The sequence below is a fragment of the Solea solea genome, chromosome 12, assembly GCF_958295425.1.
Source record: "Solea solea chromosome 12, fSolSol10.1, whole genome shotgun sequence".
NCBI classification, from domain to species: Eukaryota; Metazoa; Chordata; class Actinopteri; order Pleuronectiformes; family Soleidae; genus Solea; species Solea solea.
This window is the reverse complement of record NC_081145.1, coordinates 16,827,905-16,847,447: the sequence shown is the minus strand read 5'-3', so window position 1 is coordinate 16,847,447 and position 19,543 is coordinate 16,827,905. Positions and strand designations below refer to the sequence as shown.

Below are 19,543 nucleotides of genomic sequence, written 5' to 3'. Positions count from 1 at the left end.
CACCATGTGTGTGTGGTCTTCTCAATCAGGCCTTTATTGATTCTTCAATTTTCGCCGAGGTTGCGGCAGCGCAACATGGCAAGATTTGTCGGGGGAGTTAAAGACGTGGAGGCGCACGCAGACTTGTGGCGTGTGCATTAAAAAAGCTTCACACACACACTGGCGGACACATTTTTCATCAGCCTCAAATACTCCACAGTAGTTGTGGCCGTGGGCAGGAGAGACCGCTCCACAAGCAATGCCACGGCATCACCACAAGCCACAAAACATAAAACATCACAGTCGGTTTTATGTCGCATGTAAAATGCACATTATAACCAAGCAGTGAGCAGTGAGCCCTGTCCACCAGCTCCACTTTTTCTTGCCCACAGACAGAGCTATCTTTACATGGAGGAGCAGTGCAGAGTCTCAATGTGTTGCTTGGCAGACAGGCAAAAGTTTATGGTAATGCTTTGGGTGATAGGTCAGGGGCAGGAGGGTGGCGGGTGGCTGCTGGTGGTGGCTGTGTGGTGACTCTGTGGGATTTCGGGCCTCGTCCAGCTGGTTTGGGCTCTGCCTCTTGAGGTCAGGAGAGTGAGGGGGGGTGCATCAGACATGGGGCAGATTGTGGTTTGGGGAGGCAAGTAAGGAGCACGCTTTTCCCAGAGCCTGGAGCACAGGGCCACAGCAGAGCGGCCAGGCCACAGTCTGATACCCCACCACCGACATCTGCTTAGAGCGAAATGCAAATGCAGTGTGTGCCCCTGGCCACAGAGTTGTTCTTTGTACCTTTCTTTTTCATTTTCAGTCACTTATGGGTCACGATTTAATACACAGTTAAATCATAAAATGGACAACATGTAAGGTTTTCACTCGAAACAAGCTCTAACACACTGAAAAGCGTAAAAGTGTAAAAATCTGCCTCTTCAGATGAGAGCTGTGCCAGGCAGGAATCATTTCATCTTAGAAATACATTTTACAGGCAAAATAAGCAGTGGCAGTTATTTCCTGTCTGAAAAATAATGATTTAATATACCTGTTCTGTAGACTGAGTCAGGACAACATGCTTTTGTTCTGGCTGGACCTCCCCCGACTCACTGTCTCCAGGAGCTTGACATTTATGGGTAACATAAAAAAAAAAAGTAGTTGTAAATAAGAAATCAGCCCCAAAGCACAACCTGAGGAGGATTATCATATATCAAGCAGCAGAAACTGAAACAGACAAATCTCACAGCTATGTTCAGATCCAATAAATGTGTGACGAAAGAGACCATGTTTGGGTAACCCAGAGCAGGAGTTAGGTAATGTTCAGGATGCACGCCTCTTAAAGTGTGGATCAGTGACTCTTCACCGACATCCTGACTAACTTTCCGTGATGCATTATGGCTAAAACCATAAAAGTCTGCATTAACTACTGGAAACATCAATTTACCAACTTGTAAATCTCCACGTACACAGTACAAGGAATTTGAAAATGTAAAACATTGGACTAAAAATTATTGTTTTAAGTGTGAGAAATACTCAATATTCATACAACACTACATCCACAGTGGTGGGATCCAGGTTGAGCGTTGATGGACCATGACTAACATAAGCAACATTTTACTGTCGCCCTCCAAATAATAAAACACTGCAGTGATGATTTATGTGGCCACTTGGGAAGAGTGGAAAAAGGTTTTGAACCCAGCACTGATGTATGAACATCTTTTAAGTTGATGTGGTGAACTGTTGACTCACATTAGTCTACGTGATGAATGGTGTTGAGTACGATACTCACTGTTTTTGCTCTGTTTTTGGTCTCTACCAGCTCCTGAGCTGCTATTCTCTAAGTGTCCATTTGAAACTTTTAAAGTAACTTCAGCAATTCAAATTTCTAATATGGTTTGGAAATGGTGCCACATGGTTGGTGTAGTGGTTAGCACACAAAGGCCTTTCTACATGGAGTTTGCCATGTCCTCCCGTGTGTGCGTGGGTTTTCTCCGGGTTCTCCAGTTTCCTCCCACAGTACAAAAACATGCAAATTAGGGGATTAGGCAAATTGGACACTAAATTGACTGTAGGTGTGAGAGTGGATTGTTTGTCTCTATGTGTCCCTGTGATGGATTGGTGACCTGTCCAGGGTGTGACCCGCCTGTCACCCTATGTCAGCTGAGATTGGCACCAGTGCCCCCCGCAACCTTCATATGGAGGATAAAGCGGTAGAAGATGAGTGATAGTGAATTAGAAAATGTTCATTTGTGCATAAGTAGTTAGTAATAAGCCCTGGGTGATTCAACATGGCCTAAAATGAAAAAGTTGTTTCAATTTAAGTGTTGCGGGTGGGACAACAGCCTCTGTGCACAGCCTTCATCGTCACTAAACACTCTTGGTAACTCCTGCACACACACCGACTAGATAACGTCTGTGCATTTTTGACTGCTTACCGGAAATAGTTGGGCTATTCTATTGCTTAAATACAGGTTTCCTTGTGACTGCTGTTTACCTGGTACAAACTTACCAACAGTAGACCAGCAGCACCTTAAACCCCCCTCAAGCTTTTCCTTTCACATCTGGAGTCAGATAACATAATAGGAGGTGAATGCGTATATCTGTCTGTCATCACTGGGTTGCGAACCTGGGACTAAAGCGCAGCTCCTTACCAGCTGGGATAATGGGGATGACATGTGAACCATGGTCGATTTGTCCCAGTCCGTCCCTGGCCATAAATAATGCATTATAAAACCGAAGCTGCGGGCCTTACAATATCTGACCATGGGCCGTGATTGGCCGGACTTTGGACAGAGTTTTAAATAGTCAGAGTAAGAAGTTAATGTCTACTGTATTTCATGTATTTATGAAAAGCTCCTTCAACACATCAACACTGACAACAATAAAGGAAACAGAGCGTCCTCTTAGTAGCCGAGCTGTCGAAAATAGCTGACCATCGCAGAGGGAGGTGAAAAGGAATACAGGGCATTTCTGGGACGACAGATATGATTGGTAGGTGTGGATGATTAGCAGGAAACTCTCCCAGCTGCCCACAATATGACATTATAAAGCATGGCTCCGATGAACGAACTGAAATGGGCCGTACAATAACTCACCGTTAAAAAACCATTAAGAGGGGAAAGTAACTCTGCAAAAGTCATTTCTCAAGTGAGGTTTTCCAGGATAACAAACCTTACATTCTCATGTGAACAAATGGCGAAGTGATCAAAGCCTTGAGTGCATTATAAAGAGACCATTATCAAATACCCCGTAAAAACCTCTGATTCTGTTCTCCACGGACAAATGTATGGTTACGGTACATATGACATTTGAATGTCATGCTCAATAGAAACTGGGCTGAATTATTTATGCATATACTGGATGTTTTTAGTGAATGTGTCTTCACTTTTCACTTCTCTGCAATGTTCAAATGTCACTTAGCTGCATCAGCGTTGAGAGTTTGAGGGCAGTGGTGCTTTGACATGGTCATAAAATAAAATAACGCAGGAGGATGTAGACAGCGTCGGAGGGCAACTTTCATTCGAATTAACACCGAATTACTGGAACAGACAGAATTGTAGTGGGCATGCCAAGTACACAGTGAATGTAACTCCACAACAAAAGCAGGAACTAGAGAGGGTTTATGACATAATTGGGTGGGCCAATATAGGGAATGTGTACAACAGTTTCAAAAATAGATGCTGAACTCAGAGTTTTAACATGAAATGAGGGTGTTTGTCTGGATGTGTGTGTGTGTGTGTGAGCTGGCTGCTTAGAACCAGAGTGTATAAATTCTTCAAAAACTGTGGAGTGTGCGTGTGTATAAGTGTGCTGTACGTGTGAATGTGAAGTGAAAAATGCACAGCAATACTGTTCTGCGTTGAGAGTGCAATTTAGCATGAATCAAAAGCAGCTTTCCTGGCTCCTGTTCCATATGCCGCTGTCTGCCAGGAAATGGGATTTTTTTTTTTTGCAGGTAAAGTCTTTGCAGAATGGAATCAAATGAGGTCTTTTTTTCCCTACCGAATGTTAAAGTGTTGGAAGTTTGGGGCAGACATGTTGGAAACAGAAGAAAGCCGAGTTTTCGAGACAGCAGGGGGGTCTGCCATATATTTGTCCCAGCCCCAAACCCCTTGTGGACCCCTCTGCTGAACTGAATCATGACTGCTTGTAAAATACTGAGCCGTCTATTAAGTAATTTACCACCAACTGCTCTGCAGTCTTGCCTGAAGTGATTCTACTAATCATCACAGCTCACAGAAATAATTTATGAGTTTTATTCATGAGGAGAAATGCAAGTTATTCCATCCAGTAAAACAGAGCAGGTAAGTAGAGAAAACCACTTAGGACTTTGAATGGACTGTATTCATCTTAAATTTTACAATGACTCTCATAACCGTGACATAAAATTAAAAAAGACAGAATAATAAGTGGGACTGCTGCAAACAATCTCACTATATGCTGTTTTGCGGCAGCCATTTTTGGTGCTTCTTCTTATTCCACTGTATTTATCCGTTAACTAGTCCACATACTTCTACACAGAAACTTCATTTAAGCTTCAAATATTCAATGTTATTTGCACATTTTTCCCTTTTAAAATGAATTGAAAACTAAGCAAAAGCAGATATTTTCAGAGTAATTTTACAGAGTAACTTTTATAAATTGTATACATTTTAAATTAGCTACTTTGATTCATTTATTTATGGAGGTTTTACTTGAACTTGAGTGAAATATAATCAAAGTAATAGTACTTTTACAAGTTATAAGTAGATTCATTTAGTACATTTTCCACCTCTGTTTACAATGAATTGGCACGCCAACAGACTTACCACGTGAAACTGAGTCACACCTAATAATAGTTCAAGAGAGACGGCGATGGAGTGCAATGTACTGTCACCATAAGGGCATTTGTAGTTTTTACAATGACAGAATTGGTGTTACTTTATCAGCACAGGCTGTTCCATTGTTTTCTTGTTTTACTGGATGGCTCATGACTCAGGAATAAATCCCGGGAACATTTAACCAGTTTGAGAACAAACTCCAACCACAACTGACGGACTCCCCCCAAAATCAGAGTGCTCAGACAGTAATATTTTCATAGGCCATAGACTGTTATCTTTCATTCAAGTCCAATTACAACTTGTGTCAAAATCACTTTGAACAAATGCATTCAACTCACTGCGAGTGCTGTGGAAAAACTGCGTAAGTTAAGATCCCAGAGTTCCTTAGGTGGAACAACAAGCACAGTTTCGGGGACTTCAAAGTAAATGTGTAAGATCAAAACACTGGCAGAGTCTTATATAAGAAACCATGTTAGCAGTGTTGCTCAGGGGACGGTAGTGTTGACCGACTGGTTCTGTCTATGGAAAAAAATATCGATAGAGGAATTATACACACATCACCACATATACTATATGAACAAAAGTATTCGGATGCCTGACCATTACAGCAACAGGCACTGTAATGACGTGTTCAAATACATCTAACAATGGTGGGAATAATGGTGGAGATAGCTACGTTAAGAGATGCCTCAGCCACGTTCAATACATAGACTATCACAGAAGCGCTGTATCGTGATATTATTGGTATCGTGGACCATGTACATATACATATAAAGTACTTTAAGATGTAGTTAGTCCCCCTTTTGCATCTATAACAGCTTCCACAGTTCTTGGAAAAAGCTCCTTAAGATTTTGAACTGTTGGCTCACAATCTGACCTGGCTCACAATCGCTGTTCCATTTCATCCCAAAGGTGCTTGATGGGGTTGAGGCCAGTCAAGTTCTTCCACACCAAACTCGTCAAACCATGCCTTTATATTCCTTGTTTTGTGCACTGGGGCACAGTCATGTTGGAATAGAAAATGGCCTTCCTCAGACTGTTGCCACAAAGCATATCATTGTCCAAAATGTCTTGGTGTGCTGAAGCGTTGAGATTGTCCTTCATTGGAGATCAGGGGCCGAGGCAGAAACCTGACAGAAACACCTGAATTCAATACTTAACAGATGTGGCCTTATACTTCTGTCCATATAGTTTACCTCTGATATGGAGCTTGGATGCAGATCATTTTAATCTGAAAACGCCATTTCAAATTAAAACACAATAGCAGGAATGTAGTATGTAATATATGAGGAAGAATTGATAGTGGACTTAAGGGAATATAAAACATGAACGGAACTCTCTAGAGCAGGGGTGTCAAACTCAAATGACCTGGGGGCCAATGAGCATCTAGTCTGGTCAAGCGGGGGCCGACATAGAGGAAAAAAAGTGGAAAAAACAACTATTTAGTAGCCGATGGGCAATATAAGATATTCATTATGATATTAGACAGAATTGCAAAGTAAAAGTGCTTGTTTTGATATAAAATGATGCACAATAAAAACATATTTATGATGCACAAACGAGGATAATTGTGATTAAAACAGCTTAAATATATGTAATTTCATGTTGAGTGTAATACATTTAATAAAGCAATGATTACAACCAAATGTCTTATTACTATTATAAAAATATTGCCGGCAAATACATTTAGTCTTATATTCCATCACCTCGCACAGTGGTGGGCGGGCTGGGGGGCCGCATGTAATCGACTGGAGGGCCACATGTGGCCCCCGGCTCACCAGTTTGACACATGTGCTCTAGAGCTATTTTTTGCCCTTCCATTGTGCACTACTAAAGCATGACTGTGCAACATGGCCAGCTCTGTGAAAAACTTTAACATCACAAAAGCACAATGTTCAACAAAAACAATGTTCAGTTTCAAGTTCAAAATAACAACAAAAATTAATTAAAACAACTTTTGCCAAATAATCTACTTAAAAACAGACATCCATTTTAAAGCGTTTGATTTTGTGTCCATCATCTCCTAATCTTCCCTCTTGAGTGAGTTTTAAGACTAAATATGATGGCTAATTGAAAAAAAGGAGGTGAAGTCACTGACTCACACACTTAAACATGCATAAAGATAATCTATATTTTCCAATATTCAATTAATTTTTAAATTACTCAAGCTGACTTATCAAGAGCAACAGAAAAACAAAATAAAAACTGACCGAGAAGTGCAGTCACACTATCAGCAGACATGAACCATATTCTACACACTCCAAATATAATATTTGCAATATATTTCTAAATTCAATATTCCTTAATTTCATCTCGAATCAACATCAAACTAATGCAGATTTTCTCTGATGTAATTCATAATATGGCTCCCATATCACCCACACACTGGCCCTTTACATATATGGCTCAGTGCCTGAACATACACAGAGGAATGGGATTGTCTACGGCTGCCTCGATGCAAAGCTCATACACTTTCCTTAATAGCTGAATATCAGAGATACCTCAGCACCCACTGTAACCATTTGGTGGTGAGCTGGTTTGCTGAGGCAGAGTGGAGGTGAATTCAAAGGTCTTCAGTGAGCGGCTGTGGGTTAGGTTTCTCTGAGGTTATGGTCATTCTCCCATGGGAGAGTGGTTAGGCCTTGCTGTTTACTTTGGAGTAACCCTGCCCCTCCCCTCATACTGTACATGCTCTGCTTGGTAACCAGTGATTACCTCCACTGGTGCACACCTGTCATCTCTGACCTCCATATGAGGGAGTTACCTCGGTAAGAAACTGCAGTCATTTGAAATGCATTGCAAACAACTTTTTATGATCTTAAATAAAGAGTGCTCTTTGTTTTCTGTTGCTCTGGATGCTGCACGTGCACTACCTTCTCGCCACAGCAGGTGTATTTGAAGGGTTGGGGGAGGGAGGGAGGGAGAGAGGCGAGGCGAGGGCTTGGGAGTTTGGGGAGGGTGTTAGGACTGGACTTAATGGGTAAAAAGCTATAGTGTAGTGCCTGCATCTTCACCAAAAGAGGAGTTGGACTTTCCCTCTGTGCCTCTCTCAGACAGACTCACAGCGCTGGACTGAAAAAAACGCCTCACAGCTCTGCTCTCAGCTTCGGGGCCACCTGAGAAGATGCTTCAGCGTTAACTCCTCAGGAGATTACTCTTCATGCTGCACTGAGAGGAGTTGCAGCTCTGCAGCTCACGAGCTGCTGCTCTTTCTATCTTTATCTCTCTTTTAATTGGGACGCTGGGGAGAAATAAATAGCTCAAGACACACTGTTGGGAGGCAAATGAATGGAGCAGACTGACAGGGGATTTCCCCAGGCTGCCTTCTCACCAATGGACCTGGACACAAGTTTTGATATGGCCAAATTGCATTTGGCGAAATGATTTTTCTTAATGGTTTGTAAACTGATTTTTACAACAAGATCATCGCTAAAGAACTTGCAGACTGACCCTTTAGTGGATTTTCACTAAAAAAAAAAAAATCCACATCATGTAAGTCCATGACTCTTCTCACCTTTAATAAACTGTTTATTGGCACCTGTGAGATGTTACTACACAGCTACTGTTGTTTTTCTGCTACTAACAGAAACAATGAAATAACAATAAAATGAGTATTATTCATACAAAAAAAGGTTTTACTTAGTTCATTTTGCTTTAATAAGTGACTGAATGTAATGTTACTTATGTCCTTCAGATGTTTGGCTTAAAGATGTGTTCAATAGTCATGCTACATCAGTGGAGTCTGGCTGTGTTCCTGCTGTGCTCCCCAGTGACTCTCGATTGGAGACCAGTTGATGCACTTAGTTGCAGAATGTGAGTTATATTTGACATTCATTTTTGAAAAAGATTGGAAAATTATTTCATGCCATGCACTGAGGAAGTTTAACAATGAAAGGCTGGTTAAAAAATGTCAGATGGTTGAACAAAAACATTCCTGTATTGTGATTTAGAAAGCAAAACCACAGTTTCTCTGAACAGAATAATGTAATGTACAGGGGAAATTTGCTGCTTCAGCTCTGGCTGTTTGAGAGTTTTGAGCTCACAGAAACTTGCTTTTGCTGCCATCTACTGTCCTGAGGCATTCATAGTGCCTGACCTTGAATTTTAGCTGCAGACACTTCTATAACTGGTCCACACATTAAAGTCAACGCCACAGAGTGAAGAAGTTAATTCGGTTTTGCTTGTTTCATTGAAAATCTAAGAGAAATCAGACACACTGGCAGAAATGAAAACACAATTCTCTCAGCATGGGTCTAATCCTTTTAAATTTCACTTTAAGGAGGAGATCAGTGAGCCATGCCCAGCTGATGCACGACAAGGGCCACTCCTTGCAGGAGTTCAAGCGTCGCATGTGGCTGCAGGAGCTGCTAGAGGAAGTGCACACGGCCGATGAACAAGCAGCACCTGTGCAGAGAGGAACCACGAGCCAAACCTTCAGTGGTAATACTCTACACCAGAAGCCCCCAGGAGCCACAAAAAACCTCCCTGACAGATTCAGGCTGGACAGAGAGGGTCCGAATTTGCCCCAGGAGACCAACAAGGCTGTGGCCTACAAGGACCAGCCACTAAAAGTGGCCACCAAAAGGAAAAAGAAAGTCAGGTTGGGCCGGCGAAGAGAGAATGACAAGCGGCGGAGGCGGGCACGGGCGGCCACAACAGCCATGGAGGATTTGGCAGCTTGGCTGAGGGACAACCAATAGCCTTGATATGGTTGGTACTGCACTAAGACATTGACACAGTTCCAGCTAGACTGAAAGCCTGACAGACTTGAGCCACACCTGACTCACAGCCACAGTCACATGAAGGGCCCGGAGCTGTGCTTGTACAATAATATTTTTGCTATGTGTGTGTCCTGTTCTGAAGCAATCGCATACTTCCTGGAGTTTCATCGCATCATCTGAAGTCCATATTTATTTGGGAAAATCTTCACACGTCTTTAACGAATACAAAAAAAAACCAAAGCATTATGTTACCAGCCCCTAACTGCTGTGCACACAAGTAAGAGCACAGGAGGAAATATTTATTGCTTGAATATAATGCAACTTCACAAAATTTGGGATGCGGAGTGGTCCACTTTTCTTTGGCTGTATACAATGTGTTGACTATCATGGACTTACAGTTACAGACAAACCGTTAATACAACTAATACATTTCTTTGAACTGTTCTGCCATAATTTATTTCACTTTGAAAGTGTATATTTATTTTGTGAATGTATCCTGGTGCTGCTGACGAAATTCCATAATGCACTTTAGTTCTATCCTGTAAAAGTTCTTTTGTGGTTTGAGTTTTATTTTGATGATCCTGCTTTCCTTCCCGACCCTAAGATCCCTCATGGACGTGTAACTTATTGGATGCTTCATTAAACCCACTCTCGTCATTTTACATTATAGTTTATTTTTATAGAACAAGCCCGACTCGGGGGCTGTCAGACTCATTTAATGTTCTTCACTTGCACTGAGAACATACTGTACATGTTTCCAGTTAATCAAACATTAAAACTGTAGCCATTAGAAAATACTTTTGATTTATAGTGTCTTTGTTCAACAGTCAACCACACGGTTGGTGTAGTGGTTACCACTCTTGCCTTTACAGCAAGAAAGACCCGGTCGGAACAAGGGTCTTCCTGCATGGAGTTTGCATGTTATCCCTGTGTGTGCGTGGGTTTTCTCCGAGTTTTACGGTTTCCTACGGCTTAGATGACTTGGACACACAAATTTACCACAGGTGTGAGAGTGGATGGTTGTTTGTCTCTATATGGCTCTGTGATGGACTGTTGACCTGTCTAGGGTGTACCCCGCTTTTCACCCTATGTCAGCTGGGATTGGAACCAGTGCCCCCGCGACCCTCATGTGGAGTCTTTTAATCAATTCATCAAGAAAATGAAATGAAAGGAAAAGAATGGAGAATAATTATGGTCACATGTTCAAAGTACTTGCTTCGTCTCCATAACAAAACCTGAACATATTCACATTACAATCTTGAGGACACAAAAAGACACAAGTCCTCATATTTGATTAATGCAATCTTTCTTTTTTGTTGCTTAGCTAATAATATACGCTTTATTGTGAAAGAGTGGGAGATGAAATGACTACAGGCCTGACAGTGAGCAGTGAGTGTTGTGTGTCCTCAAAGTGTCAAGTATCATTTTTTTGTACAAATTGGTTTATAAGATTTCATTGCAGCTTTTAACCTTGTTATAAAGGAGGGGGTTTTACACAAGATTTGGTTCAAAACAGGTTTTCCATGTTTGCCATAAAGGGCAAAAATGATGTTGTTTCTTGTTTTGGTTGTTGACTTTTTCCAGCACAAATAGAACACTGTGAACAATGAAGCTGTTAATGTCCCACTTGAGAACATGTGGCATTTTTAACAGCCCGCTGACTGGATGGCACGGAGACTGGTAATGGAGGGAATAGTAAATGCATCAGCGTCAGCTATATCCTGTGCTAAGAGCAGCAGTGTACACCATAGGCCATTAGCTGACATAATCATAAATGCTGTGGAAAGCCTGATAAAGCTGCCGTCAGGAGCCTGCAGCTCACACCGAAGAAATCAATCAAACAATGGAGAGAGGCATTAATATCTTCAGAGAAGGGGAGGAACCCAGAATGTAATCAATGGACTGGATTTTTTTTTTTTCTCCATGGAGGGTGACCAACTTTCATTTACGTTTAGAGGCTTTTATCCAAAGTGACTTACAACTGAAAGGGACAGCATTAAAGCCACAGTGCGGTAAAAAAGACCTTGACGTAAATACTAAAGCAAGTAAGGGCTAAATGTGCTCAATGAGACAAAGTGCAGGAGATCGAGTAAGGAAAGTGCAAAATAAGTCCTGTAGTTAGTTATTAAAGGGTGATAGAGGAGGTGTTAGGAGAGGAGGTGCTCACAGAGGAGACAAGTCTTCAAGTGGCTCTTGAAGACAGAGAGGGACACTGCTCTGATTACCCAAAGATGACTTGATGATAACAAGCAGCCATGGTTAGGGGTATTGATTTGAAAATATCATCAACGCAGTGTTAATAGAATTAGACCATTTTCACAGTTTATGTTTCAAACTAAACAGAAACATAATAGCATGTCCTCAAAACAGAACAGGTATGGTAGGCACGTCGCTGTTTTCTCAGCACCTGTTTCAGAGGCCGTTTGTCTTTAAATCAAGTCAACCAGAATCAATTTGACCCGAGTGATGTTTGCCTTTCTGCCCTCCACGTTCAGTAATCACACCCTGTAATGAGCCGTGAGAGGCTGCCACCTCTGCCTCTGCAGTCCAGTTGAGCAGGATGGACGCCGGTAATGGAAGAAAATTCCAGTTTACATATATGGGGGCAGTTCACTCACAAACATGATGAGAGGAGACGGCTTTGAGGAAAAACAAGGGTAAGTTTGTCAATCCGACAACATGATTAAAAAAATGAAAAGCAGCTGATAGTTGTGTCTCATTTTGTCCTTAAGCAGACAGAATATTGTGATGCAACCTCTGTGTTTAGATCTTGTGTTACTTTCCATTTTTACTACAGTAGTTACAATCACTGTCATTATTGATTAACTTATCTTATTATTTAGTCAATTGCTTTGTAAATGTTTAAAGATCCTACGATGATGTCTCCATGTTTTCTTGTCAACAATCACAAACCAGAGACTTGACGTGTAAAGGTCCAGTGTGGAAGAAGTAGTGACACCTAATGGTGAGACTGCAGAGTGCAACAAATGGAGGGCTCCTCCATTGGCCTTCACCTTGTTGGTTTATGCATCACATTTATGTGTTCAGGACTCATTCTTCTTCGTTTGTGTAGTTAGCTTCCACTTCAATACGTGAGACAGCTTGTCTGTTTAGGCTGCAGTCAAGGTCAAGATGGCAGCCTTCATAAAGCAAGGCCCTTTTAGGTTTATATCACAGCTACAAAAATCCAACTATTTTTTTTATATTCAGGGGATTATAACACTTCTGGGTACGATATTCAATTCATCTGCCAATAAACCCTCGTAAATATGACAAACTGGATCTTGAAATTTATTATTTGTACAAAAGGTTTCTGCTTGACAAATCCAAAATACAAATGATGTTCTTTTTCCTACTTTAAAAGGTGATGTCAAACCAATGATACCAACATGTCTGTTCCGAACACCTATGGACTGATCTTTGCCTGTACCTGTGGAGTGATCCTGGGCATTGGACTCTGTGCCAACCTGCTCGTCTTCTCCCTGTTTGCCAAGTACAACACCTTACGAAAGAACCGCCTCGACATCCTCTTACTCAGCATGACTCTGGCCGACTTCCTCACCCTGCTGCTCATCCCCTTCACCCTGCACTCTGCTGTCAGCCACTCGTGGCCTCTGGGTGACGTCTCCTGCAAAGTGTACCAGTTCCTGCTGGCATTTAGCCTGGCAGCCAGCACCTACTCACTGTGTGCTGTGTCCATGGCCCGTGCCATGATCATCACCAACCCGTACCAGCCGCCCACCATGGACCTGGTCATCCTCATGTTTGTCCTGGTCTGGGCCCTCAGTTTCTTCATCAGCCTGCCTCTGAGAATGTTTGCCAACAAAGAGAGTATCGGCCCAGACCTGGCAAACTTCACCTTCTGCCTTCCAACCATTCATGAGCACCACTACCAAGTGGTCCTCAGCCAGTTTGTCCTTTACTACTTTGTTCCAATGCTGGTCATTGCCTTCAACTATGCCCGTCTGGCTCTTTTCCTCCACAAGAGTCCTGTAATGTCAGTGTCCAGTGCCAGGAACACCCGCAGAGCCTCCGTCATGGTGTTCTTGGCTGCTGCTACCTTCTCAGTGTGCTGGCTTCCTGGTTATGTGCTGGAGCTGTGCGTGTACCTGGGGCTGTATCGTCACGGACAGGCGTGGGAGATGTTCTACTTTGTCTGCACTATGCTCCAGTACCTGCATCCCTGTGTCAACCCCGTCCTCTATGTGCTGCTCTCTAAGCGCTATCGCCACACGAGGGCAGCGTGGCTCTTCAGCTGTAACAGGAACAGAGTGCAGCCGCAGGTCGTCAGCATCACCACAGACAGTTTTTAAATTCAGCTCACCGGCTTATGCGTCATGTAGCCGGCGAGAGTTGGGGACACTTTTTGCTGTTATGACAAATTCTCATGTTTTGATGCTTAATTTTACAAATATTTTCATGTGATATGTCATAGCTGATTATTTTCATTAAATCTTCTCAAGCGTATCCACTGCAAAAACGTCTTACATTAACTGCACACAAATAATGACATTATTGATGCTGTGGTTTTCAGTCTATATTTCATTTCAGGACAGCACATTGATGACAGTATCTCTAAATGTCAATGTCTTATTGCTGTGTTTACTTTTATAGCTGAGGACATTTCTGCCATGTGCTGTATGTTGCTAGACAAATAAACTCTGTGAGGTTGTTTTGCATAGTAGGCTATTTTTATGCCTTTTGTTGACAAATCATGGTGCAGAATTATTTCTTTAATCACCATTATTCCAAAAGTTGTTTCAAAAATACTGTATGTAGGCCAAACCTAGTTTTCTGCTATTGCCATATTGCCGTGTCAGCATTAATTATCAGTTACTATATCACAATCTCTGCCCCCAAACAATATTGTCATTGACAATTAACAATAAACTATTACCACCACCTATCTACAGCAATAAACCAAGTTAAGTGGCACAACAAAATGTATGTATAGTACCTTTAAAAACTGTTACTGAAATCAAAAACAACTGCTGCTCTGTAAAAATCAAAAATCTGATTAGAATAAATTAAATGACTAACTGATGCAGCAAGATAATATGGATGATTACAGAGATACTGACCTGCTTTGTCTAAACGTTAGCAAGTAAAAAGACATGGCGATGCTGGATTAGTTTAATATTGGTATGTTACACTGTATCTCATTTTATTATTAGCCATAAAATATGAGCCATACAGTGCGATCCACTACTACCAGACGACATACTAGGAATAATAAAAAAACATTGGGTTAGCGCCAACCTGTCATCTTTATGTCCTCATTAAGCCATCAAATGGGATGACTCAATTATATTATGACAGATTTTTTTTTTTTAAAAGTGTAATTAAAGTGTGTGTGGGCTTTCTCTTGGTTCACCCATTTCCTCCCACATTCCAAAAACATGCAGATTTGGGGATTAGGCAAATTGGATGCTCTAAATTGATCATAAGTGTGAGTGTGAGAGTGGATGGTTGTGTGATGATCTGGTGACCTGTCCAGGTTGTACCCCGCCTTTCACCCTATGTCAGCAGGGATTGACTCTAGTGCCCCCTCATGACCCTCATGTGGAGGACTGCAAAGCTCATATATTATTATGTAAAGACTTGGTGACTTGGTGAACTGAAATTCAGCAACTATAAAAGGGATTTTGTTCATATTTACCAAATACTATATAAACTAAACTACTAATATACCGTCTATACCGGTGCTTGTTGTCTTCTAATTACTGGTTTTTAACCATATTTTAACTTTTTCCTTAGATGATCACTGAATGATTTAATAAAATACCATGATACCTACTTGTAATGCTTTGCTAACAATAGCACACACGGCTATAAGCACACACCTGTGTTATGGGCCTGGTTACACAGAGCAGGCTGTGTAACAGGTGCACGTAGTTATAGAGAAAGCAAAGGGATTCAGAGAGGGAATTACAAGGCTGGCTGAGTTCTAGTGGCCATCGCAGTAATAGGAGACAACCCGCCCCTCCCACTGTCAGCTCACCCCCTGACTTTTGGCCTTCTCCTCAGTGTACAGCATGGGCAGCTGGCCTGACTCGTATAGAGCTACCAGGGTCCATCAGCATGTTGGATTTGGTGAAGCAATAAACATCACATGCTTTGGATCTGCTGTCCTTCCAGTGGAAATCCTGAATATATTTCCGAGAGTAGATTAATCTGTAACTTCTGAGAAGAAAAACACACTATCCACACACAATAAAACCAGAGATAAATCAAATAAGGGGTGTGGATTGCTCAGTGATATTCACTCTTCCTATAAATGTTGACAATAAGTCCAGAGATGAGTTAATATTCTCACAAACCTCCGCTGCATTTCTCTTGTATTTGCTTTTGTCTCATTTGCTCTGTCCAGTATTGATTATGAACCTGCTATCAACAATTTTATTATTTTTTTCCAAAATCTATACTTTTTCACATGTCATGTGACTACTGTTAACGCTAAGCAACCTCTGACTCACTCGCAACCATAAACGTCTGTAACAGCTCTACCTAAGACTCAAAGTGACAGTGCCATCTGGGGCCACTAGGGGTCACTAACACCTGACAGAAACAGATACAAGCCTGTCAGGCCAAAAGAAAACCTGTGCTAAAATAATACTTATCTTTCCACCAACTTAATTGACAAACTCTGAACTCTGATAAATATTTATTGGCTGGCAATAAATGTAAAGAAAAAGTTTGAGTTATTGATCTAGTTATTGATCTATTAAAACTTTGCTGTTCTGATTTATGTGAAAGAAATTACAAAGTTATGTCATTGTTATTTTTCTATTTCCAGAGGTACAAAGTTTACATATCAGCATATATCAGATACACATAAACTATATGGACAGAAATATTTGGCCACACCAGTTAAGTACTGAATTCAGGTGTTTCTGTCAGACAATCTTAACACTTCAGCATACCAAGACATTTGATATGACAATGCTATGCTTTGTGGCAACAGTTTGAGGGAGGTCCTTTTCTATTCCAACATGAGTGTGCCCCAGTGCACAAAACAAGGACTATAAAGACATGATTTACACAAGTTTGGTGTGGAAGAACTTGACTGACCCGCACAGAACCCTGACCTCAACCCCATCGAGCACCTTTGGGATGAACTGGAGCCGAGATTGTGAGCCAGGCCTTCTCGTCCAACGTCATAAAACGCCTGACCTCATAAATCCTCAACAGAAAGAATGCACACAAACTCCCAAAGAAACAGTTAAGACTAAATCTGTGCTTGCCAACAATATGTGAGTCAGGTAATCCAGTGTAGCTCACTGTTAAACAATGTCGTACAGCCAGACCATAAATCTTAAATCTCCCTTATCTCATCCTGATGCATCCACTATATGAGGTAGTCTTCGTGACCCAGCTTCAGTAATTAAGATGTTCAACACCACTCTTTTACTAGAGTATTTGTTATCATTGTCTCTCACTGACTCTCTCATTGTCATCTTTTACTCAAGTAAAGGCTTTTTCCTTCTACGACCAACCAATGACACTTTATGAGAGCTGTGTTTTAAATATCTAAATATCCTTAACAAAACTTTAACGTTACTTCGTTAATAAGTACACTGCACCATATAGCGTAATAGTTGTATTCACATTGACCTACCAACACTCTCCCCCTCACACCCTGCTGTAACAAATGATTATTTTACTGCAACACTTGCTGATAATTGTATTTAAGGAAACATACGTACATTACGGGCTAAACACATTTTGTGCATTCCTGAGAGACCACATTCTTGACACACTCCACCAGTTCAGCGATGCACATAGCGGACAGAAAATAGTTGTGGCTACACACTGTAAGATCAGAGAGCTCTTGCCATGAGCTAATCATTCCATGTGCCATATAGGCAAGTGTTGAAGGAGCATTGCCTGTTTATTTATAGGACTCTCTGAGGTTCCACAGCAGAGGGTTACTCTCTGAGCTGGATTCAATTACAGCCCCGGTGAAAGCTGAAAATACTGCATCTCTACAGGCACAAACATGAGTATAAATTGTTTATATGGATCTATAGGCTCGGCTCATTTGGAAGGAGCAGGAGATGGGGAGCATAATGTCTTAAAGAGAAATGTACTGTACACTGCAAATGAAACATTTCTTTAAATGTAAACGTGGGGAGACTTATGGAGGACAGCTGCAATAAAAATAGGTTGTGAACGTAAAATGTAAAAAGGGTAATGTATAAATATATAACAAGTATGACATCAACATCACCTACTATAGTTAGTTCAGCACTGCATGTGCCGACATCATCATAAAAGCCAGATGGCCAGTGCGTACAGACGGAAACCACAAATCCTCTGAGCTCAAAAGAAAGTTGTTGTGTGAAAATTTCATTCAGCTACACAACTAGAAGACGACGAGGACGACAAAATTAACTCCCTGCAGACGTTAGCAGCACTGAAGAAAAGATGGACAGAAATGACAGGCCCCCATACTTAGCAATGGCCTTGTTTGTAAACATAAACAAGACAAGAAAAAAAAAAAAAAGGACAAATAAGCAGGCACAAGTTAAAGGATTTCAAGGAAGCCAAGGAAATGAGAGATGCCATCAGACACCTGGCAACATGGTGCAGTCCAGATGGTCAGGACCTAGTCGGCCACACCTAATGTCACAGTTCAGCAGGCCACAAGTCTGTTTACTTACCAGAGCTCACTGTAACACGGAGAGCATTGAAGGAGTGAGACAAAAAGAGAAAAGGCTGCTAATGTGTTACGTGAGTGAGCTTCCGCACAAGTGAAGTCTCATGAAAGCCAGAGTGAACACAGCGCTTTCTATAAATGAAAGTGGAAAACCTACACGTACTCCAGTTTGAGGAGAGCCAGGGCTGTGCTATTGTTCAAGTGTCACACTAAATACTTGACACGTCAATCTCTAAAAGCAGAAAAGCAAAAAAAAGTGTTATTTTAAAACTGCATAAATGTTTCCCTGTTGAAGATATTGAGGAAATAATTATAATATATAATACAATAAATAAACAAATAATTAGACAAATTATAGTCAACCTGTCACTTTACTTCAACATATTGTGTGATCAGAGATGATCTGAACTGCAAAACAGTTCATTTCAAGCCTGACATCAAGAAAGCATAATTTTTGCCTAAACAACTGCTGCTCACTGGATATTTTTTTCTCTTTTTCTGACGGTTCTCTACAAAAATCCTGCTAAATCAGCAGTTTCTGAAATACCCAGACCAGCCATGTCATAGTCAAAGTTACTTCAGCCTCTTTTCTTGGCTCCTTCTGATGATTAGTGTGAACTTTGGCAGGTTGAGGTCGTCTAAACATGTCTAAAGGTTTTGAGTCGCTGTCACGTGATTGGCTGATTACATATCTGTGTTCAAAAGAAGTTGAACAGGTGCACCAATAGAACAGTGGCCAGTGATTGTGGAGCCTGTGTGTGTGTGTGGCATGAACATTTAAGTTAATCCTGAAAACATGAGGGAGTATAGATTTGTCCTTAAACTCTAAACTAACAGTCAGTGTTGTGCTAATCCTAGCCTAATTTAAAACGAAAACAACCTCAAAGGTTCTGATGTTGCCCGTTTGTGTTCATTGTTTAATCTACTGCCCTCTTGGGGCCACAGCAGGAAACTGGGTTGCTTCTATCATTCCTGTGATTTTCATGGCTGTATCAGTTTGTGGACATATGTGCATGAGCCTTGTGGACAATGCTGTCACTTTGATAGGTGATTAACTATTATAGTGACATAAATGTAGTTTGTTTAGCCACCCTTGACTGTGCTTCTACAAAGATCAGTTGATCTTGGAGACATTTTTATACATGGGGTCATTCCCCCCGCTCTGCTGGCCAGGCAGCCACACACATCAATAAATCACATAAACACAGCTTTAACCACAAAAATGAATTCTGAGACATTTGAAGTCTTCCTTGATTAATAAGCCATGTGTGCTTCTCCTGCGAACTGATCCTCCTGCAGTTTCCTCTGGCCTGGACTTAGGACGCCACAGTCTACTAAAAAAGGGAAAGGCTTCATCAAGGAGTGAAATGATATTT

The 19,543-nt window shown here is 41.3% G+C and overlaps 2 protein-coding genes across 2 annotated transcripts; both read left to right on the top strand.

Annotated features, from left to right (window-relative positions):
* Positions 1–7,776: 7,776 nt before the first annotated feature.
* Positions 7,777–10,324, top strand: LOC131470238 (parathyroid hormone-related protein-like). The gene is made up of 3 exons (XM_058645931.1): positions 7,777–8,279; positions 8,482–8,600; positions 9,067–10,324. Exons 2-3 carry the CDS (start codon positions 8,482–8,484, stop codon positions 9,485–9,487), a joined length of 540 nt encoding a protein of 179 aa, XP_058501914.1. The 5' UTR covers positions 7,777–8,279; the 3' UTR covers positions 9,488–10,324.
* Positions 10,325–12,897: 2,573 nt separating this feature from the next.
* Positions 12,898–13,964, top strand: LOC131470550 (galanin receptor 2a). Its single transcript, XM_058646449.1, has one exon. It carries the CDS (start codon positions 12,898–12,900, stop codon positions 13,819–13,821), a length of 924 nt encoding a protein of 307 aa, XP_058502432.1. The 3' UTR covers positions 13,822–13,964.
* The last annotated feature ends 5,579 nt before the right edge of the window (positions 13,965–19,543 follow it).

Excerpts from the sequence above, each read along its gene's own strand:
- LOC131470238 (XM_058645931.1), top strand. The coding sequence starts at position 8,482 with ATGTTTGGCTTAAAGATGTGTTCAATAGTCATGCTACATCAGTGGAGT. Across the intron at positions 8,601-9,066 it reads GATGCACTTAGTTGCAGAAT|GAGGAGATCAGTGAGCCATG; the intron begins GTGAGTTATATT and ends TTTCACTTTAAG.
- LOC131470550 (XM_058646449.1), top strand. The coding sequence starts at position 12,898 with ATGTCTGTTCCGAACACCTATGGACTGATCTTTGCCTGTACCTGTGGA.